The sequence below is a fragment of the Panthera onca genome, chromosome C1, assembly GCF_046562875.1.
Source record: "Panthera onca isolate mPanOnc1 chromosome C1, mPanOnc1 haplotype 2, whole genome shotgun sequence".
Lineage (NCBI taxonomy): Eukaryota > Metazoa > Chordata > Mammalia > Carnivora > Felidae > Panthera > Panthera onca.
The window spans coordinates 181101465-181128624 of NC_138346.1; the positions used below are offsets into that span (position 1 = coordinate 181101465).

The window sequence follows — 27160 nt, forward strand, 5'->3', positions numbered from 1 at the left end:
TTTTACAAAGGATAGTCACCTTTGGGAATACTTTACCAGTGTCATAATCATTATGATATTTGATAACACTTTGATATATCATTTTTAAAGTAGGTCATTATTTCTCAAGAATTAGTGGATATAAGCGGTGCTTCAGGTACATTATTGTGACTGCTGTTCAACTTAAATTTAATTCTAGTGAGTATTAGAATTTGTAAAAGTGACATTAGAAAGTATTGGGTTAGTAAATGTTTCAAAATTTAATAAGGGGGTTACTAAAAAGTAGCTTATTTTAATAAAAGGACATTTCCCTGAAGTTATGCATTCTGGATGAAAGAAGAAACTTTTCTCCAATTAAAGCATTGATGGAGTTCACAACACATCTAATTGGATTGATGTACCAAACCCATTTATTCAGTTTACTGCCTATTGATAGGTCAGTGACCACAGATATTAGCTTGTTAACATCACACTTTGAAAAAGAATTGCAGGTATTCTCTATAGTTGATTTAATGAACAGTCAGAAACTTGGTCATAATTCATGAAACAAAAATCAATATATCTGTAAATGTAATTTTTTTTTTTGTTTTCTTCACATTTTATCTACATGGATGGAATTATTTTTTGACAGTTTTGCTATAAACTACTTGATGGATCACAATATATCACTATCACCACTAATTACCACATTTTGATTCATCTTACGTACTTTGGTTAATACATTTTGCTGAATCCAATATATCACTATATTGATAAACAGTAATTATAAAGACACCTGAACTTGAAATTATCATGAAAAATGTTATTAAGAATTATGTGAAACCAAATGTTTGTTTATCTAGACATATTTAATTGCCAGCAAAGAAAGCAATTAAAAGTAGCTGCAGGGTAAGAGGCCAACCTTCGTTAAACGTGGTTTTAAGATTGTTACAGAACTTGTGGTGATGATAACATGGTGTCTTGGAGGATGTTAACAACTGTAGCAGAGTGTTAATTAAGAATGATGTAATCTGCAGCTCAGAATTATTAGTATCATATGTTAGTTTAGCTGGACAGGAGCAAAACCTAGTTTCAGTTATGATAAGGGCTCAAGTTGTATTTATAGTGGAAAGATTAACATTTTATTTTTATGCTCTTCCTGAGACAATTTAAAAATCCTGAATAAAATACAGTCAAATGTAAACATCAAGTCCCTAGCTCATTTACATATGTGCCAGATTTTCAAACTGATTGCTATTTGAACCTAATCTGTCATTGCTGGCTGCATTAGCTACAACAAACATTACATTTACATATTGATTTCTTATTTTGTTTTAGTGTAAATAATCCATAATTATAGTAAATTTGGTCTTTTGTTGACAAGAGCTCATATGACTCTGTAAGTTTAGGATGGAAATTTAAATTGCCATGTGTGATGCTTTTTAATTTAAAATCTTGATGTATCTGAAAGGATAAAAAGATCGCTGTAGATCATAAAATATTCCCAGAAACAAAAAAGAGAACATTTTGTAGGGCCTTTTGGGAAGATATAAATTATGAAGTATTAATGAAAAATTCAGTAGCACATTTGAAGTATATTATCTACATTTTTTTCTAATAAAGTAATTTGAAAAAAATTACTGTTTTTGCTTCAGATTCAGGTCATATTTAAAAAGTAAAATCTACTGGAAATGAGCCCTCTAAGTCTGTAGTTTATACTGATAGTTTTGTTTAAAATATCCACTACAAGAAAATAAACAACATATACACACAGCAGGAATGAAACAGGAAATATTTTAATCTTTATATTGGTGTTAATACTTTACTTATTGTAACTACATATACAGCATTATTTTGAGAAGTATGATTTCACTGTCAACAAGCTATATGTGTCAGTGAACATGATGTGTCAACAAATCCATGGTTTCCATTTACATTGATTAAAAGGTCTGTTGTATTTGTGAAGATAAAAATAAGGGGCCCATCCAATTGCAAAATGGTAGCTATCAGATTGTTCAAGAGTTTATTTATATGGTTTACATTTTTCTATAGAGATCAAATTTACATACAATAACATACAATTGTTTTTGCAAATTTATTTATTTACAATTAAATTTTTTTGAGTGTAGTTGACACACAATGTTACATTAGTTTCAAGTGTACAACATAGTGATTCCACAAGTTTATACGTTATGCTGTATTCACCACAAGTGTAGCTATGATCTGTCACCGTACAATGCTATTACAATATCATGGACTATATTCCTTATATTGTGCTTTTTATTTCTGTGACTTATTCATTCCATAACTGGAAGCCTTTATCTCCTACTCCCTTTCACCCATTTTGCCCATACCTCAGCCAAAAATGTACAATTCTTAAGTTTCTCCCAGTTATAGGAGTTTTGACTAAAGCATATTGTTTTCTACCATGGATTTCAGTGAGTGAGGTTTTAATTTGGAGGTGTATATATTTATATATTTATACATTTAGAAGCTTGTGTTCAACTGATAGCAGCTGTTTATATGGTGCGGTGAATACAAAAGTTCTAAAAACCCTTATTACATTAGTTAATGTAATAAGTATTAGTATTAGTATTAGTCAGGATGCTATAATAAAATACCATAGAGTGGGTGGCTTACACAACAGACATTTATTTCTCACAGTTCTGAAGGCTGGGAAGTTCAAGATCAAGGAAGGTACTGGTAGATTTGGTTCCTGGTGAAAGCCCTCTTCTTGGCTTGCAAATGGTTGCCTTCTTGCTGTGTCCTCACGTGGCAGAGAGAGAAAAAGCTCTGGTCTCTCTTCCTCTTCTGTTAAGGACACTAATCCCATAATGGGCGCCGCCTTCATGATTTAGCTAAATTTAACCTTCTAAAGGCCCTACCTCCAAATACCAGCACATTGGGGATTAGTCGTTCAGCTTGTGAATTCCAAAGAGACGCAAACATTCAGCCCATAAGAGCCCTGAAACCTAAATCTGAATTTGTTGTGTTTCCTAGTTTGGTTGTTTAATCTTGATGGATGTATACTTTATAACAATGTTTCTCTTAGAACTGTTAACTATTTTAATAGGAAGGCTAGGGTATAGGCTGCCCAAATCTGCCCACTGAAGACTTTAAGAGGGAATTCTTGATTTAAGAAATTGCTGGAAAGGAAATTCTTAAATTACTGTCATATTCTGGATGCAAGATACCCTGCCTGCTACTGCGCTACCCTATAAAATAGGCCTGCTGCTATTTGGCAGGAAGAAAGCCATACCTCTTCTTCTATTTAAATGTTTATTTATTTTGTGAGAGAGAGTGTATGCACAAGCCGGGGAGGGCAGAGAGAGAGAGAGGGAGACAGAGAATCCCAGGCACTGACAGTGCAGATCTCCCATGCAGTTCTCAAACCCACAAGAACCATGAGATCATGACCCGAGCAGAAATCAAGAGTTGACGCTTGACCTACTGAGCTACCCAGGCACCCCAGCCATTCCTCTTCTTATTAATTAGGAATTAACAACAGGTATATAGCTACATGATGATCAAATGATTGTTTCACTACCATAATGCAGTGTTAAGCTAACCTTGAAAAATCACTGCATTATACATATTAAATAGCCATGTGCTTTCTGCAGAAAGAGGATCTCTAAAGTGCTCTTTCAGTGTGAAATGAACTCAGTCAAGACAGTAGACTGTTAACATTTATTTCTTTTTTAAAAAAATTTCTTTTAATGTTTATTTTTGAGAGAGAGAGAGAGAGAGAGAGAGACAGTGAGTGAGGGAGGGGTAGAGAGAGAGGGAGACACAGAATCTGAAGCAGGCTCCAGGCTCTGTGCTGTGAGCACAGAGCCCGACGTGGGGCTCAAACTCATGAGCCATGAGATCATGACCCGAGCCGAAGTCAGACGCATAACCAACTGAGCCACCTAGGCACCCGTTACATTTATTTCTTAATGCTGTTGCTTTTATCAGTACTTGATCCATAGAGGCTAATAATTGATGGTTTTTTATGCCCACATGTATAAAAATGTATGTAGTTTCAAATTTACTTACTGGGGCTTTTGTGTTAAGATTTGCTATACATTATTTTCTCCTTATTAAAAAACTGGAGAGGGTGCCCGGGTGGCTCAGTCAGTTAAGCGTCTGACTCTTGATTTCAGCTCAGGTCATGATCTCATGGTTTGTGGTTTGAGCCCCTGGCTTGGGGTCTGCACTGAAAGCATGGAGCCTGCTTGGGATTATTCTCTCTCCTCTCTGCCCTTTCCCCCGCTCGCACGTGCACCCTCTCTCTCTCAAAAAATAAACAAACTTAAAACTGGAGGGCAATATAAAATGTATTAAATTAAGCCAGTGAATTAAAGGGAAATTGGTACTTACTAGAAGGCAGATATTTTATAGATGGCCTCTTGATTTCTGATAAATGTTCATAGTTAAATTGGAATAGGATCTCCCCAGGCAGAGGTGGACATTCTACTAATGAAATGGCACTATAAGTGTAAAACTTGTGGACAAAAAAGAAAGCAGAGCGGGATGTTCTACTGAAACTATTGCTGGAATTGTGTTGATGGCTTCAATATTGATGCTTAGCTATAACATTGAGAATTTTAAGGGAGTAGTTTGTTTCCTTCCTTCCTTCCTTCCTTCCTTCCTTCCTTCCATTCCCTCTCTTGTATCATTCCCCCCTCAATTTTATTTTATTTTATTTTATTTTATTTTATTTTATTTTATTTTATTTTATTTTATTTTATTTTATTTTATTTTTTTAATGTTTATTTATTTTTGAGAGAGAGAGAGAGAGAGAGGGAGTGGCAAGTAGGGAAGGGACAGAGAGAGAGAGACATGTACAGAATCCGAAGGAGGCTCCAGGCCCTGAGCTGTCAGCACAGAACCTGACACGGGGCTCCATGAACTATGAGATCATGACCTGAGCTGAAGTTGGCTGCTTAACCAACTGAGCCACCCCGGTGCCACCCCCTGTTGCCCCAATTTTAAAATGAAGAAACTAGCTAGGAGAATTATGAGATGGTATATATGAAAATATCTAGCACTTGGTCTATTAATTGCCTAAAAATGTGAATGTTCATTGTATTATATTGTAGTGTATTTTTTACAAATAGTCACTAGCTTAAAGCTTGGGAATAATGTATGTGATTCTTATTACAATTTAAACATTAATTTCACTCTCTGAGGGTAGAGCAGTGGCAAGTTTTAACAGCTCTTATCTTTTGTAGAAAAAAAATCTTTTTGTTGGTAAATGCAAATATTCTAACTGAAAGGAAAATCATGATGAAGAATCAAAAATTAAATACCTTACAGTGAGAATAGAATATATATTCTATCGAAACCATTTCTTGCTTTGGGTTAAAATTGAAGGTTGTACATTTGCTTATACCTTTCCTTCTCCCTCTAATTGAAGTGAAAACATGCCATTAAAAAAATCATTTCATGTTATTTCTCACCCACCCACTTTGGTTGGCAGTAGTCCTTAGAGTTATTATAAAGGTTAAAAGTTACATAGCATGAATGACTGCATTTTGAAGGTAAAAGACTGCCTGAAGGTAGATTAACTGAGGCTAGCTATCCTAATCAACCATTAGAAGGCACTGTTAAAAAATTGCTCCTAGATGCAATAGCTATGAGGACTCATATCATTCTGCTAAGTAGCAGCTAGAATCTGTGTCTAGATAATATTGTAGCAATAAAGTCTTTGCCAATTATACCAGTCACCACAGTAAATTCTTTACAGCTTTCACCCCCATTTCAATTCACCCCCCCCCCCCCAAAAAAAACCTCAGAAAACCAAGAAACAAAATTTACTCAGTTCACATGCCAGATTCTGTGGAAAGCCTCTGTGGTTAAATTTAGGTATTCTTCCTCCTTATTTCCATAGCACCTTAGGAGAAGTGGTATTAGCATTCTTAGCAAACAGTACCATATGTGAATTGTAAGTTTACTTATCTTCCCATCTCTCAATAAACTCAGTGAAGGTAGACCTGTGATCTTACTGGGTTCCCTTTCTCAGTACCTGGAAAACAAATCCTAAGGGTTAGACCTGGGTGGCTGCTTCTTATTTTGTGTGTGTCTTTAAGCAAGTAACTTAACATCAGTTTTGCCATCTGTGAAATGGAAAATGATAATCATAACGTCATAAAGTTGACACGAATTTCTTAATGCCTGATGCCTAGTAGCACTCATTAAAGGCTAGCTATCATTGTTAATGGCTAAGTGAATGAGTGAGGCTGGAGTCTGAGGTCACAAATAATATCTTTAGCTTACTCCTCCAGACAAACCATTCTCACAAGGAATATGAATGTGGTATATCAACACCAAATAAGACCTGTGTAAAAAAAGAACACTGTGAGGGAGTCTAGATAACATTAGGCCTAGTATAAAATTACATTCAATGCATCAAAAAAAGTTTTATCCTCTATGAACTCCTGCAGAGGAATGGAACTAAAACATGCTACTAAAAAACACCATAGATCCTTTTATTAATGTTTCACTGTCATTGTAAGATTTCAGAGTATGAATACCCCTCAAAAGTGTTCCGTTTTCAGGATGCCTGGGTGGCTCAGTTGGTTAAGGGGCCAACTGTTAGTTTTGCCTCAGGTCATGATCTCACAGTTCCTGAGATGAAGCCCCGCATTGGGTTCTGTGCTGACAGCTTGGAGCCTGCTTGGGCTTCTCTCTCTCCCTCTTTCTCTGTCCCTCCCCTGCTACTTCCCTCCCATGAATCTGCTTACTCTCTCAAAATAAAAATAAAACAGCTAAAAAAAAAAAAAGTGGTCTGATTCCACTAAGTTATATAACAGGGCACCTTAAAGCTTATATGCCATAAAAATTTCCACTTGGCTTTCTAAAATTTAATATTCACAGTTCTATGAAGGATTATTCTCCTTTTCCTGAAGAGGAAACAGAATTTACAGAGTAATTAAGTGTCTAAAATAGGGCCTTGTATGTGGTGGACATTCAGCAAATACATTGAAAGAATGTATGATTGACATTTCAAAGTCAAACAACTAGCAAGTAGTGGAGCCAAGGATTCAAATCTAGCTCTGTGACTCTCGAGCAGTTTAAACCTATAAATATTTTTTCTTGCCTAGTTACCTTGCCCCGGGACTATCCAGGAATTGTAGAACTACACTAAAGTGATGTTCTTCTAAAGTAGTCTGAGTCAGTGCTGGTCCTAACAAACCTTTTGCAAAATTACTGCACAGGTCTGCCAGTCAAGATCAAGAGACATATCTAAAGAATTGCATAAAGGCAAGCACTAAAAGTATTAGACATGTGTAGATCCATATGTAAAGATAAAGGAGGATCTATACAATAATCAAGACTTCTGGAATTCTGAGCTCCTTAGCCTGGCATTTGAAACCTCCATAATGGTCGTGTTTAATTTTTTGAAGTTTTCTTTTTCACAAACCCTTCATCACATCCCCTTATACTTCTTCCTTATTGCTTTCTGCACTTTTCCCTATATTCTCCAATCTCCATCTCTGCTCAAACTAGCCTATAGTCACCCTCCATATCTACGTGTCCAATTACTATCCATTCTTCTTCGTATTACTTCAAAGTACCGTTTCCTTTCTTCACAATCCTCGCATCTGTTTTAAATTCTATGAGTAGTCTATCTTGACTATAACCAATAATAAGGGGACAAGTGGGTGGCTCAGTCAGTTGAGCTTCCACCTCTTGATTTCCACTCAGGATATGGTCTCACAGTGGTGAGATTGAACTCCATATCAGGCTCCATGCTTAGTGTGGAGCCCACTTAAGATATTCTCTCTCTCTCTCTCTCTCTCTCTCTCTCTCTCTCTTTCTTTTTTTCCCCTACCCTCTCTCCCTCCCTCCCTCCCTCCTTCCTCACTCACACTCTCTCTGAATGAATAAATGAAAATAATAGGAATCAAATAATTATAGAAGGAATGAATGAATTGTGAACTCCTAGCAGGCAGGAGTCTTAATCATCTTTGTATCCCCAAAGCAGCCTAGCCATTTGGGAGATAGGATACTGATGTGTAAAGGACATAGAATTAAATATAATTTAGAAACTGGGTTTCATCTTTTTGTATCTGCATGACCTTGGGCAATTACTTGACCTTTTTGAACCACAATTTTGTGAATAAAATGGCACTTCATAGATAGTGAATGGCAATCTGTGAATGACTATCTGAGTGAATGTCTCAAAAAAAAAAATGACAGTTAGTAGTTCTTTATATGCAGTTCAGAATATGCAGCACTAACTACTCCTTAAATGTTTATAGGATTCAGTTGAATCACTTTTTATTATGCTAGTTGCCAAGGGAAATACTGATGAGTAATAAGATATCTATCTTTAAAAGACTTGTAGTTTTGAATTGAGGACTTCCACACATGAAACAAATCAAACTGTACAAAATATGCTATAATTATTAAATACAGTATATGATAAAGGAATTGGGAGAAAAGGTCAATAATAAATAAAAATGGTACGTCATAAGGTGGTCTGAAAGCTGCAGTATTGGTAGGGTGGTTGTGAAGGAGGATGAGAATAACATGAACAGAGATTGAATTGAGTATGGTGTGATGTTTCTGACATGAGAAGTTAGCTAATCTCTAGAGCAAAAGCCAAATTTTGAAGAATAGTTGTGAAGTCAGTCTACCTATGAAAGGCCTTGAACTCCAAATAGGCTTTTCATTACTTGCCACTTTTGACCCCAAATTCATTTAGCATGCAGATAATTGAACAATTAACCCAGCCTCTGTTTGAGCCACATTGCATGCCTTTCACACACCCTTCGCTGTGGTCATAATGAGCTTTTTCCTGAATGTTGTCCTTTTTCTGACCTTATTGTACTTAACATCTCAGCATCAGTTGGTGTAATTGCTCATGCCCTTCCTAACTGAAACACTTTTTTTGACTCCCTTATGCTAGACTTTCTTGGTCTTTCTCTTATCTCACTGACCACTTATCAATCTCCTTTACTCTGACTCCTCCTCCTATGCTTGATTTCAAATGATTGGGATGCCTGGTGCTCCATTCTGGCCTCTCTCCTTTTCTAAGCAAACTATTTCTCTAGATTATTTCTTTTGCCCACAAAATCTAAATACTGTCTGTACGCTGTCAACTGTCCTGCTCTGAGCTGTCTTCCTTGACCTTCACCTCTGTATAGCTGTACATGATATCTCTTTTTGGATGTCTAATAGGCATCTTAACATGTCCAAAACTTCATTCTCAATTTCCCCAACCAATATGTTCCCACCCCAGTTTTCCTTGTTAAATCCAATTCTGTCCTTCCATTTGCTTAGGCCAGAAATTTGGGGTTATGTTTTTCTCTCATTCCATCAGTAATTTGTCTGGCTTCTACCTCTGAAAGGTATCTGAACCTGACAACTCTTTACCATCTTTGCCTCTACTGCCCTAGTCCAAGTCACCACCACTTCTTACCAGGGCTAGCCTCCTAACTCTTCTAGCTCTCCCTGCCTTACTGTTTCCTCACTGTAGCCTGAACAGCCAGAATAATATTGTATACATGTAAATGTAAGTCAGCTCTTAACTATTTCCCTGTTTAAAACCTCCAGTGGTTTTCCCGTGCAATTACTATAAATATCAAGTTCTTTACTATGGTCTGCAAGGACCTACATGATCAGACTACTGCTATCTCTTTCTTATCATAACAGCTTCAACTTAAATGGCACTTCCTCAGAGATGCCTTCCCCAACTGTTCTGTTGAAAATAATTCCCTTCACGCTGTTCCTTTGTTACCTTTTTAATTGTAATCCTATTTTATTACTTCATGGCACTTAGTATTCTCTAAAATTGCTTACTCATTTATTTATTGTTTGTATCCTTTACTGGAATGTAAGTCTCATGAAAGCAGGGATCATGTTTTGTTTTTTTGTTTTTTTGTTTTTTTTTTTTTGTTCACTGCTGAACCCCTAGCATCTAGAACAATGTCATAAACATAGGTAGGTACTCAATAAATATTTGTTAACTGAGTGAATGAACTTACTACGTTCTGCCACTTGTTATTTCCTTGTCTAAAAAATGCCACCCTTCTGTCTTTCCCAGATGAAGCAAAAATTTCTTGTCTTCCAAATGATAAACACAAAGGTCCTACTTATCCAGCATATTTCAACTTATATTTTTCTTCTCCTCTAAAGCTTTCCTTAACCATTTCCCTCTTTCAGAGACAGAATTGAGCACTTCCTTCCATGTTTTCATTATACTTTTTTCAATTTCTCAGTTGTACCTATTGCATTATACTCTGGCTGTTTATATATTTGTCTACCTTCTTAGATTGTGAAGTCTTTTATGGACAGGACCTATGTATTATTTGGGTTGATATTCTTAGCACATGGAATAATGTAAGACATTGAGTTAATGTTGATAAATAAATTAATCAAAATCTTAATACCTATAGTAGTTTTCAAGAAAGTAACATTGCTTTGTGAGATACAAAAATGAATAAGACTCTTGCCTTCTGGAAATTCACCATTTATTCATTATTTACTACATATTTATAGTGTGACAGGCATTATGCTTAAGTGCTAAGGATACAGTGACAAAGGTTCCTGCCTAAAGAAACTCTATTTTAGTTAGGTATTATTTCCTTTGATTTTGATCAGTAATATTTTATGCTGTATATTGGTGTTTCCTAGGTATTTTTAGTCTATAATTAACCTGGGAACTCTATGGGAGACAGTGGGACAGAGATTAACTGCCTAACCCTAATCTTCTGTTGAATGTATGTTTATCATATAGTTACAGATTAGCAAAGAAAGAATAATAAAGGCCAGAACTGTGTAGCACACCCAAATTGTCTTCCCACCTCCACCAGTCTGGCACAGTTATACCTGAGGCTGCCAGTATAGATTATTCATACATAATGGTGACAGATTTTTATTTTCTGGAGTGTTAACAGTGCTTCTTAAAATTGTCATAAACAAATAGAACTATGACTTATATTTCTTGTCTTAGGTGGTTAATTTCATTTACTCTTCATAGTTCTGATACATTTCTAACATTTTGGTTAATGTTGCTTTGAATTCTCCCAGTGTCTAAATTCTGTATATTTCTGAGTCCTAAGTGAAATCACATATATTTTGAAGGAATCTGGGGATAACAATTAAAATTCTGTAGTTTTCAGTCAGTATCTTCTGAATTTTGACTGAAACCATATTTCTATTCTTACACAACATTCATGAGTATAAACAGTATTTTATATTTCTGTTCTTCTAAAACAGCTGTTTCACTTGGATTTGAACCAGAGCATTTGAGTATACATTTTAGTATTATATTTGGAATTTGATATAATTGAAAAATTTGGTTCTCTTGGAGGAAATACATATGTAGACAATAGCCTATGACTTCTAGAAAATTCTTATGTATGCAAAGTGTTTAGAATTGAAGTTTAAAAACACCTTGGTAGAGAAGGAGTTAACAGGTTAGCTCCCCTTGGTTGTTCTCAGCATGCTCTCTTGCCTTTAGGAGCTGAAGAGATGATAACATTGGGCCCGGACATGCCTGTGTGGAGGTTATGGTACTCCTGGGGTTTTTGCAGCTAGCTGTAAAGCAAGCTAGAACATGTTCATCTCAGAGTTCCTTGTTTTTCTTTCAACCCTTTCAGTGCCCTGCAGGAGTCATTAAATCAAAACTTCATGCTGATCATCACCCACCGAGAAGTCCAGCGGGAGTACAACCTGAACTTCTCAGGAAGCAGTACTATTCAAGAGGTGAGTTATGTCTCACAGCTAAGGAATAAAGGTAGCTCATTATAGCTAATGTTGACCCTGTTAAAGAGGGCTTATCTGTTCTAGTTGGAAACTCTCTTTATGTTTCATTATTGGGTTCTTAATTTTAATTAACTGGAGCATCAATGATTACTGTAGATATATTAAATGACTTGACCTAGAAAGATAGATGTTATAAATGAGAGCTCTTGATAACTCTTAAAATAGTCAACTTAAAACCTTGCTTAGAAATAACTCATTGTTATTACATAATGCATTTTATGGTTTTATAGTAATGATTTAAAATATTAATTTGGAAATTGTGGACAACATGCATTTTCGAACATGCTTGTACTTTATTTGAACGGTTGCTTTCAAATACATTATTTACAACATGGCTTTTTCCAAAAGGAATTTGAGAAAGCTTTGCTTAAGTAGCTCAATCCCAACGTTGGACAGTATTCGTGAAATGCTGTTGGAGACTGTCAGTCATTTAGCTCAGAATATCTGAGAAGAGTCTATTTATAGTGTTAATATTTTCTTCAATGTGGCCAACCAGGGCCACTGTTTCAAAAAAGAACCGCCCCCAAGAGAGAAAAGGTACCTTCTTGCCTGTGGCCCCACCCACTTAAAAGCCAGTAATTTATCTCCATGGGGGGAAAATATTCAAGGGTTTGACAGGACTTGTGTTTAGAAACATTGAAATGACAGTTATAACACATTACCTCTTGTTAGTTGTTAAGACAACAATCATTTGTCTACTAATATTTTTATAAAGAGAATTATGTTTAATCTTGGATTATTTCATAATTTTTTTCTTGGACTACATTGGTTAAAATAATTACTAATGTCATAATGAAAGAATGAGTTGTTTTCACCTAGTCATTTTTCAGACATTTATGAATTGTTTTAGCAGTGGTTAGACTATTAATGGTTTCCTTTTTTGATGTTTTGTCAATGAATTTCAACTTCTGAATTTGCCGTAAATAAATCACTGTTTGAAGTTTATTTTCTTTGTTTATCACTTGAATAGTTGGTTGACTAGTAAATTTTTCTCTGCCCATACTTTGAATCATAAGCTTGAATTTGATTTTTTCCCCAGGGTTTAAAAATATTAATTGCCATTTCATTCTTAACCTCTACAATGGGTGTTCTAGTTTCTAAATTGAAAGTTTTAATTCCTTGGAGAATCATTGTTGCTTTTACATTAAAAATAATGTTTAACTATGGCTATATTGCAGAATTTATTCTGGTAACTTTATGGTGGTAAAATTTAAGTTATATATTGGATGTAATTAAATAAGGAAATTTAGTTTCTAACAAGTAACTCCATTTTAATCAAGAAAAGCAAAAATAATATGAAGTAAATTTCATTCTGATTTACTTTTTTAAATTGAAGACTAGTATAATGCATGATGGATAAATATACACTTCTTTATTTCCTTTCTGACTGAAATTTTTATAGCCAAAATTTTAACTTTTTTTTTTTAAACATTTCCAGTTTCTATAGTTTGAGTGTGTTTCAATTTTCTCCCACAAGAGGGCAGAAAGGACTATTAAACTGATAGTCTAAAAATGCCATTCAGTGTTTTCAAATTAGCTTCTCTTATATTAACAAAAAGGAGCATAATGGCCAAGTTATTGTTTGATTTACAGATAATTGGCATATTGCAAGGAGGAGACTTAATTTCACCCTTTTAAATTAAACAGGGAGATTTAAAAAGACATAAAATATTCATTAATGTTCGGTGATTATAAAGTAGTGGCATATATTTATTTTGCCTTTATTACTGTTTCGATGGGAAAATACTGCAAATATTTCCGAAATCGAGTTGGCCATACTGACAAGTTGAAATGTTTAAGCAGCGTTAATGCAATCTGCTCACACCTGATATCCTATGCAGAATGATTCAAAATGACTACATCAATTATTAAAAGAAATATTTAAAATTCTGTAAATGTGCCATTGTGCGCCACAGTTGGCTGAAACTGTTCTCCATTGCCTGCAATTTAGATTATCAAATATATTTTAAGCCTCAAGGACTTGAAAACAGTAAACCTTTTCATACCATTTTCTAAATGAAAAATGTCCTAGAAATATTTTTGCAAAGACAGATATTCTTAACGTATTTCTTTGTAACAGTTTGGTTTCCTCTTTTTCTTTTTTCTTTTTTTAAGTTTATTTAAAATAAGATTTTGAAATGCTAGGTGCCAGGACAAAATAAATGAAGTTTCTAATATCAGTTGCCTTTTATGAGTAGACAGGTACATGTAGGCTCTTTTATTCTGTACAACTTAGAAAATGAATATGGATAACACTCTCTAGGCCTGGGATTACACTCTGTAGGTCTAGTCCTAAGACTTTTCTTCTTCAACTTGTGGAATACTTGGGGGGCAGGGAGGTAGTTGGGAAAGAATAGACGCTTTTATGCTACAGCCATGCAACCCAGAGTGACACTTAAGTATGTGGCTTTTTTTGTTGTATGATTAAAAGTCAGTTTGCAACACAATAAAAATATAATGTCAGTATGATTTTGTCATACTAGAAATATTAGAATTTTTGTAGTACTAGAAATGTTAGAATTTTTGCTATGAATGTAGAAGCTTAGTGATGCCTTACATCCTAAATTATAAATTAATTTCTGTCATCAGTTTCTTTTCAGTGTTGTTTAATATTTCCTAGAATGAATTTTGACCAATATGTGAGGGAAAGGAAGAAAAACCACCTGATTTTTTTTCCAGTGTAGGAGTATTTTATTTTTGCTATAGGTGGGGGAAAAAAAGCCCATTTTTTTGATATTTTTAAATTTTGAAAACCTTGCATATACAAGAGAAAGCTTTTGTAATATTTTTGTCCCAGAGAGAAATTTCTATTAAATGAAATAGGGTTGAAAAGGTCCTATGAATTCAACTTTTAATTAGACAAAATACATTTTTTAAAATACTGAATTAGAAAATAGAACTTAGATGTAGTTTGAATTTCAAATAAACTCTTCAGTGACCATATGTTCATGCAACTTAGTGGTGATAAACCGATAGTTGTGCAAGTGTTTGTTCATTCTGGCTCTGTGTTCTCTTGCTTCACAATGCATGACTTATGTCCTTCGGGTGCTCTAGATTTTAATTTAGGCTAGTTAGATATTGGGTTTTTTTTTTTAATCTCTTTACAAATCATTCCATTTACATTATCCTTCTACTTGAGGAAAAGACATTGATAGCATAAAACGGTCAGACTGGAAAGTTGGAAGTAGTTGTAAGCCTAAAAATCCTTTCTCTTTTTTCCATTTAACAAATTATCAGATAATATGACAGTAACTTTGTGACAGTCTTTCTTTCCACCTTTTTGGGTCCTGAAGTAGCTACTTGTCACACTTTAAAACAGTGAATTTCTTTGAAGATTCAAACGAGCTTACCTAATTTTAATGCATTTTCTTCACTGAGAATTCAGATTTTTAAACAGTTCATTATATTGATTGTAGTAATACTACTTTCTAATACTGTTAAAATCTGTGATTACAAATGCACTTGGGATTGGTTAAATTAAAGGAAAAAGATCAATTTGCCTACTGCAAATCCTAAACCCAGGTGTGGAAAAGGATATGAAGTCCCTGAAATCAAGCCAACTTTTCTTGGAAACTAATTCTTTGTTGTCCATATTACTATTGCAAAAGCTTCTATTAGGCAAAATATCCACTTTTCTTTGCAGATGTCATACAAACTTAAGGAATACACACATGACCCAGAATAACAGTGATAAGAAACCTAAGTATTTTTGGTATGGAATCATGGAGTATTATCTGTTATAGCAAGAAGCATGATGAATAGCTTTTAGAATTATTTAAATCCTCTTCCAAGTTTCACTTTACCCTAGAATTCTCACTGTTCTTATTAATGTTGATTTAGTTCTTAAGGGAAATGAAATGGAAAAATTGACAACCTATAAAGATATATCTTGCTTAGAAGAGTAAAACATTTCACTACTAATACTAGTGATTGTCAAATGAAGCCAGTGGTTTGAATTAGCAATGAGAAGTGAACTAAATACATAAATCATACCAGTCCTTAAAAATAATCTTGACTAAATAATTGTGAAATCATGAGGCTAGTCTGATTCTGCAAATTTGAAACGTGTTGGGTTTTATGTCTATTTTCCTACTTGCTACTTTCTCAACTTGCTTGACTAACGTATATTTCAAACTAGTCTCCTCTGATGCTGGAGATCATTAACAACAATTAAACATGTAGTTTTTTACAGATTGTACTAATAAGCAATTTTCTGGTATTGGGTTGACTATAACTGTTTAACTAACATGCCCTTTCTCTAAATGTTTTAAGTATAGGTGTTTTTGTTTGTTTGTTTTTTTGTTTGTTTGTTTTCTAGTGTGGAGAGGGCGGGGGTGCTGGCACAGAACTGAAGAATAGAGTAGCTGAGAATGTGCATATGCAAGAGAGTAAATTAAATTGTGTGCTTGTTTAATTAAAAGTTTAAGTGATTTATAAATTTACTTCAAAATAAATGGCATATATAAACTCAATTAGAATGAACCCATTTTAATTAGCATATATCATAGTTTGATTTTTTAAAATTTGAAATCACAAGTGACATCTTAGCAAGAATGAAAGACATAATTTCTTAAGCAACTGGGCAATGAATTCAAGCCTTTATTCAGCTTTCAGAAAAGGAGATTATGAGTTTCTTTTAAATATGCATGTATATTATTAGTTTCAAGTTACATGTTATAATCTGTTGAAGTCATACCACTTAAAGCGAACAAATTGCTAATAATCATTTTATAAATATTGAGGTTACCTGTGATTCTTAATGAATCATCCCCATAGGAAATAAGTTTAAGTAAAATTTACAATGTGGCCATTTGAAACTGACAAGTCTTTTTCTCTCTTCTCTCTCCAAAAACATTTTAGAATAATCTCTATGGGAAATTAAGTATTTAAGTATTCCTTCACCTACTTTCAAGAGGATAGGAACAATGAAATTTTGTTAAGATTTAAGGACAATGCTTTAGTCCTTTGTTACTTAAAATATGTGTATCCTAACATCTTCTTAGCTGACCATGTTTCATAATCTCTGATTTGTGTGTAGGTAGTTTCGAAATGTCTGGGTTGGGAGAAATTATGTTCAGTTATCAGAAACTAATAAACATAAGACATTTTTATATGCAAGAAAAGGCAGAGAGTAAATAATTGCACTGGTGACCAATACTGTAATAATCCTGTTTTACAATATGCACTTGACAGGTTGTAATAGTGCTAATTGAAGAGACTAATTCACACTTGCTTCATTCTATTCAAAGGCAAAATCAGCAGCTTGTTTTGCTTTTGACCAGATGGTCCTCATGAACACCTACTGTGCACTTTAAGTGCTTTACTAGAATTACAAAGGCTGGGGGCTGCGTTCGACTCCAAATGATTTGAGAAGAGAGAGAGAGACGGAGAGAGAGGGGGAAAAAAAACCCTCTGTGCTCAATGGATTTGGTGCAAGTAAATTAATTCTAGTGGACCCATTACACACTGAGCCCCCTTTTCAAAGCTCTGAGCCTCCTCGCTTGCTCTGTAGCAATGAGAAAGAGAAAGAGAAAGGCAGATTACTGCAAACAGAAATAAAAAAAAAGGGCTATGAAAGGGAGAAAAGAGGCCTTGAAGCCTTTCATATCATTTGAGTTTTTCAAGTGCGTTATTTTTGGGGAGGGTGGATATATGAAAAGCCAATTGGAGTTTTTTTTGTTTTAAAGTGCGCTATTTAAGCACCATGAATATAGGCGCAAGAGCAACAGTTGACTGAGTTTACTGTGGTGAAGCTTTGTGTCCAAGGATGAATCAAATTCATTATATTCAACTCTTTGTGTTTTAACATGAATGTAGGGTTAGTTTCACAAGACTGTGTCTGTTTAGGATAATTATAATTTAATATTTTCCTTTCATAAAGTTATCACTGTAGATGTCTAAAATTTTAATCAAAGCAGATTTTGTACATTGACTTTGAAGCACCCTGACAGTTTAAAATTCAAAGGAAAGCTTTTTTAGTTTTCAAAAGAAAAGAAAGGCTCATTCTAATGGCATTGAAGCAGAGATTATTATAACTAATTAGAAGTCACACATCTGTTAGCTTTTGGTTTGTGACTTACTTATGTATTTTTTGAGTAAAATATATACTTCAAAAATATATTGCGGTTATTGAGTGAACCCAAAGGGATAAATTGCACTTAATAGAGAACGTTTATTTGAGCCAACCGTTTTTGCAAATTTTTACGTGGTCCTGTAAAAATATGTAGTATATTAAAGTCCATTAAATGTGAATTGGAATTGTAGAATTAATTATCATAAATTGGAATGCAGTTCCAAACATATTTTCACGTGGTTCTTCTTAGCATAATACTAATAATTAGCCAAAGTTATTATGACATAACAAGAAGATATAGCAAGCCCAGTTTGTGCAAATTTATAGTTATTCTTATCCTTAAAGCTATTTGTGTACAATACTTGTAATTTGGAATACTGACACTGTAAAATAATGAATTCTTCTAAGTTATGTGTGTGAAGATACAGGAGATCACATCTAGGACATGTCAATTATTTTGTATGTTTTTATACTTTGAAGTTTAATTCTCTTGTGATATATTGTCACATGTTATACTTTTATTTGATGGCATACTGACATTATAATTCAAGTTCATTTTAATTATAGTTATTAGCAAAGAATACAACAAAATCATGCCAGTAATATGTAAGTTAATGATAATTGTAAATAATTCATAGAGAAGATTATTTCTTAAGTTTGGCCTGTCTCTTTAAATGAATGTTTAGCATTTATACTTTAAAAGGCATAAGACACCAATAACGCTTTATATATTAATATGTCTTAATTAGTCTTAGGAAATAAAATGTAGAAATGTAAAAACAACCACAAAAACATTTTAATTTTTATTTTTCAAAGACTTTTAATAGAGGGTAACATGCTTTCTTTGATATTTAAAATAAAATTTGATTTATTTCCTATTAATGTCATTACTTTGGGACTTTGTTCATTGAAATATAAGTTTTGAGATGGGGAAGAATATAAGGGGAGTCCTCAAACCTTCAACCAACAAAACATAATGAAATTTATAAGCAATGAGGTGTAAATAAATTGAAATCCTTAGGGAGATAAGGATTTCTAGAAAAAATATGAATGACTAGGAAATGCTTACTGAAAAAAAAATTTTTTTTTTTTTTTTTTTTTTTTTTTTTTTTTTTTTTTTTCCAGTTTAAATCGAAGGTAAGACTACTAGATTCTCTTTCTTGTAGGTACCATACAAAGCTATCTTTAAATCTAGGACTTCAGTTAGCAGACGTGGATTGACCATGCAATCACTTACTTTAGGTGGGGCTGATTCTTTGGTTTCATAGGCATAGTAGTTTGAGCCTTTCTCCTCATGAAGAAGAGTTTATTTCAACATTAAAATATTAACCCCTAGATTCCTGATGCCAGAGACAAGCTTCTGTCCTCTAAGGGAAGGGAAAAAGAGAAAGAAACCTTTTTCTAAGGTCTGGAAGAGGCTGAAATTTTTAACAGACCTTGGTAGGTACTGGGTTACTTAAGCTGAGAAATATTTTAACATTTAAGTATCCTCCAGCCATTAAATAAGAATAATAACTTCCTCATTCTTCTCCCTACCCAACACCAGCAAAAAAAAAAAAAAAGATAGAGAGAGAGACAGAAGTAAATCAGAGGTTGGGTAAGTGAATGTAAAGTGCTCATAAACATAACCTAGATCAAGTCAAGGTATATTAAGGCCTACATGTTGAAAATTATTTACATGTTTATCCTTATATACCAAAGATTATTTGGCCATAAACCCCTTACAACATCTGTTTATGATCATTTTTCTTTTGTCTAATGTGTCTTGTATATGACTTAATGCTACCTAGTCAAGGAGTTCTTCTTCAGACATATTTAGTATGGAAAATAAAACTTAAACAAAAATCCTATAGCTCAGTTTAGAGCTATATTAACCTTATTATAACCCTCAATATGTTCCTTTTTTTAAACATATTTTTAAAAGAAAAAAGACTTTAAAAGCTTGTAGCAAACATTTTTTATAAATGACAAAATGTATTCCTTGCTTTGTGGTCATTGCGTGACCAGACAGTAGAGTACTGGATTGTTTTAAGGTTTTTACAGCTGCAAGGCAAAAGCATCTGCTCATTGCAAAGCCGGCATTGTTTAATTTTGACACTGACTTCTCCATGCGTCTTTACCAAGCACTGGATTAGATGCCACTAAGATGAAATTTGTTTTAAGTTGCTCCCAAAGTGCAGCTGTCCCCATATATGGCCTAGTAGCTTAACCAAAACAGACAGACATAGGATCAATCAGAATCTTTGTACAGGGTCACCTTACTAGGCTAGAGAGGCTCAGAGAAAGAATGTTAATGATATTTATTGTGAAGAACTGCAAAATTAGTTTCCAAGCTGATTTAGTGTATGTAGAAGTATACCCTTCCCCATTTTAGGGCAATAGGACCATTATTAAATATTTAGATCTTAAGGTGGGCTATAATGGTCCAATATTAAGGTGCCTATATAACACCAGGCATTATTCTTCCACAATGGATTGAAAGAAAAATGATCAGTTTATTGGTCACTAAGGTAGTAATTGACTGAAAATAAAACTCAATCTAAAATGGCTCTGCTAAAATCTTGAGAAGTGGACATTTTTATAGAATGATAATTTTTCTTTAATGTTTCAAGTGAATGAAAAATGAAAGAGCACCTCACTTCCCGGGTTTCCTGGGATTGTGTGAATTTCTACCCAGCTGGTCCAAATTGATTGATACAGGGCCAAATATTTGTCTGCCTACATTTCAAAGTCTATAATTTGCTAATGAATTGTGGTAATAATCTTTCATCATACATGAAAGATTTAGCCAAACAATTTGCTAAGTATGTATTTTGATCATAAAATTTTTGGACTTACACCAAGCTTTACATCTATTTTACAGCTTATGCATGGGGGGTGGAGGGAGAGCAGGGGGAGAAATAATACTGAACATGAATACTTGATGGAAAGGGATGAAGGAAATAAGGGAAGAAGGTACTTTGGAAAACAGTAATGCTGGGAAAGTCCTATGCGTAACAGTGGAAAACAAACTGGATTTGCACTTAAGAGTACAAAATAGGATTTTTAAAATGCCACCAGTTTCAGCCTGTGGTCTCCAGAGGTATGGTATCCATGCAGATGAAGTCAAGGAAGGAATCTTTTCCTTTTTGGCTATAGCTATTCCACACATTGATTATGGATAATTTCTTAAAATCTTTATGTTAGAAAAGCCAAATCCCCACAAATTGAGTGTAATTGAAGGCATAAGAATAAAAGCCAGAGGTTTGTTGGGGTTGATTTAGAGACTTAAAAACACAAAACAAAACAAAAAAAACAGTGAAGAAATAAATGTGATTTGGCCAATTCCAGAAGGTGAGAGAGGAACCTCCCAGGTTAAGCTTTAGAAATGACAATGGGCATCCAAGAAAATATTTTTTCCCTCTAAAACAAAGACTGTACAAAAGACAGTGATGCTCATATTTGTGTGGGGGCACATATTTAAGATTAAATAACCCCCATTTGGAAAAGTATAAGTCTTATTGATGTATTTTTGGAGAGCATCATAAAATACACTCCAGAGAGAGTCCAGGATCAGCCAATGGAGTGAGAGAACAAGAAAAGGTTCTAAATAAGACTCTATCATGTATATGTAATTTCTCTTTCATTGTTAGAGATCAAGGTGTCATGACTTATTTGATTGATACAGACTGAATTGTTTTCAAGTTGTCCATGAAGACAAAATTTAATAATATTGATAAAGTTTTCCTTGCTTTGCAAGTAGGTAGTTAAAATTTAAAAAGCAGATAGCTAGAAAGAGAGAAACCATATTGTAAGTGACTGAACCTTCCATTTTACAGATTTTAAAGATAAGCAGCTCTAGAGCTTTTACATACCTGCTGGACCTCTCTCGAATATGTCATCTTTCTGGAGCATTAATTTCTACCCATTTATGTAATCCTCTTTTCTCTGATAGAGCTAAACCTGTTCTAAATGTTAGTACAGTGAAGATCTATCCAAAGTGGAAATTCCTAATGTATATAGGAAAGTTAAAGATTTATATATCAAGCTACAGCTTTATTTCAGAGTAATTGAAATCAGTTGACTTTCTCAGCCTCTTTCCTTCTGTTTTCCCATTTTTTCCTATTTCATTGATTTAATACTTGTCATAATTCTTTTGTAAGTATATTGTTACCATGTTATGGTAGTGAAGTTAATGTTGAAGAGATCCTATAATCATTACAAAGGAAAAAAAACAAATCATATTTAAATAAACTCAGTTACAAGTGGTTACAAGTGAGATAGTGACATTCCTGATTCTCTTGTTAATAATTTTATAAAAATTACATTTCAAAAACATTTAAGTTATAGATTATATATGTTAAGTTCAAAATATGCTGTTGCCATTTGTTTCTAGTGCTTTTGGTATTCTGTTATCAAAAGCAATATACATTTATTTACACGCCTGCCTTTGCCTGATGAAAATGTGAAGTATTTCCTGCTAAGAGGTATATTTGTAATGTCTAATAATAATAATTATTATTATAATAGAATATCAGTTTGGGGTGCCTGGGTAGCTCAGTCGATTAAGCATCCGATTCTTGATTTTCGGCTCAGGTCATGGTCTCACAGTTTCTGGGTTTGAGCCCATATCAGACTCTGTGCTGATAGTGTGGAGCCTGCTTGAGATTCTTTACCTCTCTCTTTGCCCCTTCCCTGTGCCCTGTGCACACGTTCTCTCTCCCAAATTAATAAATTAAAAAACAAAAGAATATTAGTTCATTTCTGTTGAATTGGGAAATACTTCCCCTACCCTTCTCATTGTAAAGAAGGGAATTTTAATAAGGTATTTTTAAAGCAAGGCTGCTGTTTTTTTATGGATAAAATTTTTGTTGCTGATAACAGGTATGTACATGGATCACTTTGCTTGGAATTGGAAATTTCAGAAATATAATAAAATGTCTTACAAGTTGTAATTTCTATTGGTAATTGGAATTTCAAATATTGTAGCTAGTTTTTGTATATAATGACTGGAGCAACATGTAAAGCATGACTCTAAAAGTGATTGATACATTAACATGCATACATTTCATCAATTTAAATGAATGTTGATGCCTTCAAATTAAACATCTGTGTTATTGATATACATATCCTCTGTTGCTCAAAAGTTTTTTTAGATTTCCAAGAACTAGTTTAAGAGACTATGATTTTTTTTTTTTTTTTTTTTTTTTTTTTTTTTTTTACTTTTCTTTTTGAATGGCCTCACTTATGGCCAGTCTTTCTTCTATGATGGGGAGAAATTGATTTGTTGCAACTGCCAAAAGTAATTGGAAACAAAATGTTGTGAGGCAGGTGGTATTCAATCTGGGTGGTCAAATTTTTGGTTATTCTCTCTTTCCTGAGCTTCTTGTCTCCTTGTGAATATATATTCTGTTTTAGCATTTATCACACTCGTTTGCAGTTATCTATTATTTTTTCCCCGTTAGACTAAGACCAGGAAAACTATCAAATTCATCTCTTTATTTGTGGACCTTCCACTGAATTTGTTACAGAGTCTGTATGCTTAATGAATGACTGAATTTAAAGAGAGCAATCTGTAACTCAGTGAGCTTGTTTGCACCTGAAGGCATTTGCAAAAGTGAAGTCATTCAAGTAATGTTTCTGGTATTTTCAAGCATTTCTTTTTTTTTCTTTAATTTTTTTTAAACGTTTATTTATTTTTGAGACAGAGAGAGACAGAGCATGAACAGGGGAGGGGCAGAGAGAGAGGGAGACACAGAATCTGAAACAGGCTCCAGGCTCAGCTGTCAGCATAGAGCCCGACGTGGGGCTCGAATTCACGGACTGTGAGATCATGACCTGAGCCGAAGTCAGACTCAACCTACCGAGCCACCCAGGCACCCCTCAAGCATTTCAAGAATTAATCTTGATATAAATAGGTGCTTCGTTAAGAGGGTTATTATGAGAGGATCTCTGATTTGGCTATATAAATTCTCACTTACTTGTTAAAAATGAGACCGAGAATAGATAGTTTGCACAAAAAGTGCAAAATAAAATTCTAACAATAACATAGATTTATATCATCCTTAATTTGTAATACCTGCCAGGTCACTTCTTGGTGCTTTCTTTGTAAATGAGGTTATAGCTGGTTTTTAAAAACTTTTCTGAGTCTAGGGAATGCAGTGAAACAGATTTTAATAAAACTAACAGTATTTCTCAATTGACAATTAAGTAGTTTGTGATAAGTGGAAAGATCATTACACTAGGGTATGGGGAAATCTGAGTTCTAATCTTCCTGCTACTAACCAGCTGCGTGCTCATCTAGCCCTGAGTAGCTTGGTATTTATTTTTCCTTTGTTTGACTTTTTCATAATATAGAGCAGCAGAAACTCAAAGTTTTTGCTAGTGAAAATATAAAATGTCTTGGAACTTTAGGCATAAAGTCCCTTTGTCCCATTGAACCTGGTGTATACTTGTATTGCAGCTCTTCTATCCTTTTGTTTTGTGTTTTTCCTTCTCATGGTAGGCTTCTTGAAGGTAGGATCTCAGTCATTTAATCTTCATATTTATAGTACTAAATGTAGTATCTAGCACCTTATAAATGATTATTGAATGAGCACACATTTACATGAGTCACCATTCAGTGGTTGAAAAGAAATTGGGAAACCTGGATTCTAATATCTGATGTTTTGCATTATAGATGTATGAATTTAAGCAAGCCATTTAACTACTGCTGTGAATCTGAGTCATTTATGAAAATTAGGAAATGGTTTCAAAGGAGTTTCCTGCTTCTAAAATTTGGTCATGATGTGTGAATTTAGCGACTTCATATATGCTTCAACTGAACCTTGTGTGTGAGGTGGGGATGGAGGAGAGAGAAAACTGGTCAATAGGTAGTCACTGTGTGTATAAACATGCATATTTGTCACTGTGGAATGTAAATATCCCTTTAATCCTTAAGGTGTTATTTAAGAGATTCAAGGTTGAAATAGAGGCCTCTGTTGCCATGGTGTTTGAAGTTCTATAATTGAGAATTCTTTCTGAATAATAAAGAATTGTATTTTTATCTTAAAGTACAGTTTAACCTTTTTTTTTTTAATGTTTATTTTGAGAGACAGAGAGAGAGAGTGGGGGAGGAGCAGAGAGAGAAGAAGACAGAGAATCCTAAGTAGTCTCTGTGCTGTCAGTGCAGAACGCGATGCGGGGCTTGATCTCAAGAACCATGAGATCATGACCTGACCCCAAATCAAGAGGTGGACGCTTAACCAACTGAGCCACCCAGGTGCCCCTATCCTTGAATACATATGATGTGATGAGACTTTAAAGGTGAATTGCATAAACATAACAAGTTTTTCTAATATATAAGAAGAATTTTTAATAATTGAGATGCATAAAAGTAAATGGTATTTTAATTTAACATCTTTAGTTTCACTTGTGGTAAGTGAATTAAAATTCTGTGAGAATATCCAGACTATAAGGATACCAACATAAGGATACACCTATAGATCAGTAGAATAGAATTAGAAGTCAAGAAATAAATCCCTTAACACTCAAGGTCAATTAATTTTCAGCAAGTTTGCCATGACAAACATGGAAAGAATCGTGTTTTCAACATGTACTGGGACAACTGGATATCTACATGCAAACAAATTAAATTGGACTACTCTTTCACATCATATGTAAAAATCATTTGAATCGAAGACCTAAATATAAAAGCTAAAACTATAAAACTTTTAGAAGAAAATATAGGATTAAGTCTTTGTGACCTTGGGTTAGATGATGGTTTCTCTAGATATGACATCAAAAAGACAAGGAACAAAAGGAAAAATAGATAATTGGACTTAATCAAAATTAAAAACTCTTTGGTCTCTCAAAGAGCACGATCAGTGAAGTTAAAAGAATACTCACACAGTGGAGGAACATATTTACAAATCATGTATTGATAAGAAACCTGTATAAAGAACTCTTATAATTCAACAATAAAAAGACAACCTAATTTAAAAATGGATAAAAGATTTGAATGGATATTTCTCAAGAGAAGATACGCAGTCAGTATGTACATGAAAAGTTGTTCAACATCTTTAGTCATTAGGGAATTGTAAACCAAAACCAGAATGAGATACCATTTCATACCACTAGGAATGGCTAGGATAAAAAAGATGACAATAACAAGTGTTGATAAGATGTTGAGAAATCAGATATTGCTGATGCGGTAGCTTTGGAAGACAGTTTGGCAGTTCCTCAAAAAGTTAAATGAAGAGTTACCATATGACCCAGTAATTCCACTCCTAGACATATACCAAAAGTATTGAAAACATGTCCACACAAAAACGTGTGCATGAATATTGACTGCAGCATTATTCTTAATAGCCAAAACATAGAAACAGTCCAAATGTCCATCAACATATTTGATGTATGAATAAATAAAATATGGTATGTCCATAAGTGGAATATTATTCAGTCATATGAAAGGAATGCAGTACTGATATGCTGCAACACAGGTGAATCTTAAAAAAAAAAAAAATTATGCTAAGTGAAAGAAGCCTGACACGAAAGGCCACACATTATATGATTCCATTTATATGAAATGCCTAGAATGGGCAATTTATATAGGCAAAAGGTAGATTAGTAGGGCAGTGAAACTACTCTGCACCATAATGGTGGATACATGTCTTTATAAATTTATCCAAACATACAGAATGTACAACACCAAGAGTGAACCCTAATGTAAAGTATGGACTTTGGGTGATAATGGTGTGTCAGTCAATGTAGATCCATCATTGGTAATAAATATACTACTTTGGTGGGGGACGTTGCTGATGGGGAAGGCATGCATTTGTTGGGGCAGAGGATATGTGAGAAATCTCTGAACCTTCTGCTGAATTTTACTATGAACCTAAAACTACTCTAAAAAAAAAAGTCTCTTTAAAAAATTAAGAAGTAGGTTAGTGTTTGCCAGGAACACATGGCTGAGACAGAAAGGGGAATGAGTAGTAACTGCTGATGAGTACAGGGTTATATTTGTTGTTTTGCTTTGTTTTTTTGTTTTGTTTTTTACATTTCATTAATAATAACCCACCAGTTACACAACACAAATGCATTTAAAATATTAAATATCTTTAAATAATTGTTTATTTACATATTTTATAAATAAAGTTGTATCTAATGAGAAATATAATGTAATTTAAACACAGTGATCTTCACATGTGGATTCAGAGTTTAATAATTAGGAAAGTCAATTTAAATCTTCATGTTTATGTGTGTACAAATTTGTTTTTGTGCACATCTCTCCCTACTTAAACTCATTTTCAGAATTCTTTTTTTAAATTTTTTTAAAGTTTATTTGTTTATTTTGAGAGACAGAGAGAGAGGGAGGAAGGGAGGGGCAGGCGGGAGGGGAAGAGAGAGAAT

General features: G+C 33.9%; 1 protein-coding gene across 4 annotated transcripts in view; it reads left to right on the forward strand.

Moving 5' to 3' along the window:
* Nucleotides 1–27160, forward strand: part of FAF1 (Fas associated factor 1) — a 529381-nt gene that overhangs the window by 250244 nt on the left and 251977 nt on the right. For all 4 annotated transcript variants that reach the window (XM_060621411.2, XM_060621414.2, XM_060621415.2 and 1 more), the window contains one exon: nucleotides 11553–11658. In XM_060621411.2, coding sequence (XP_060477394.1) covers nucleotides 11553–11658 — 106 coding nt within the window. The remainder of the gene's footprint in view (nucleotides 1–11552; nucleotides 11659–27160) is intronic.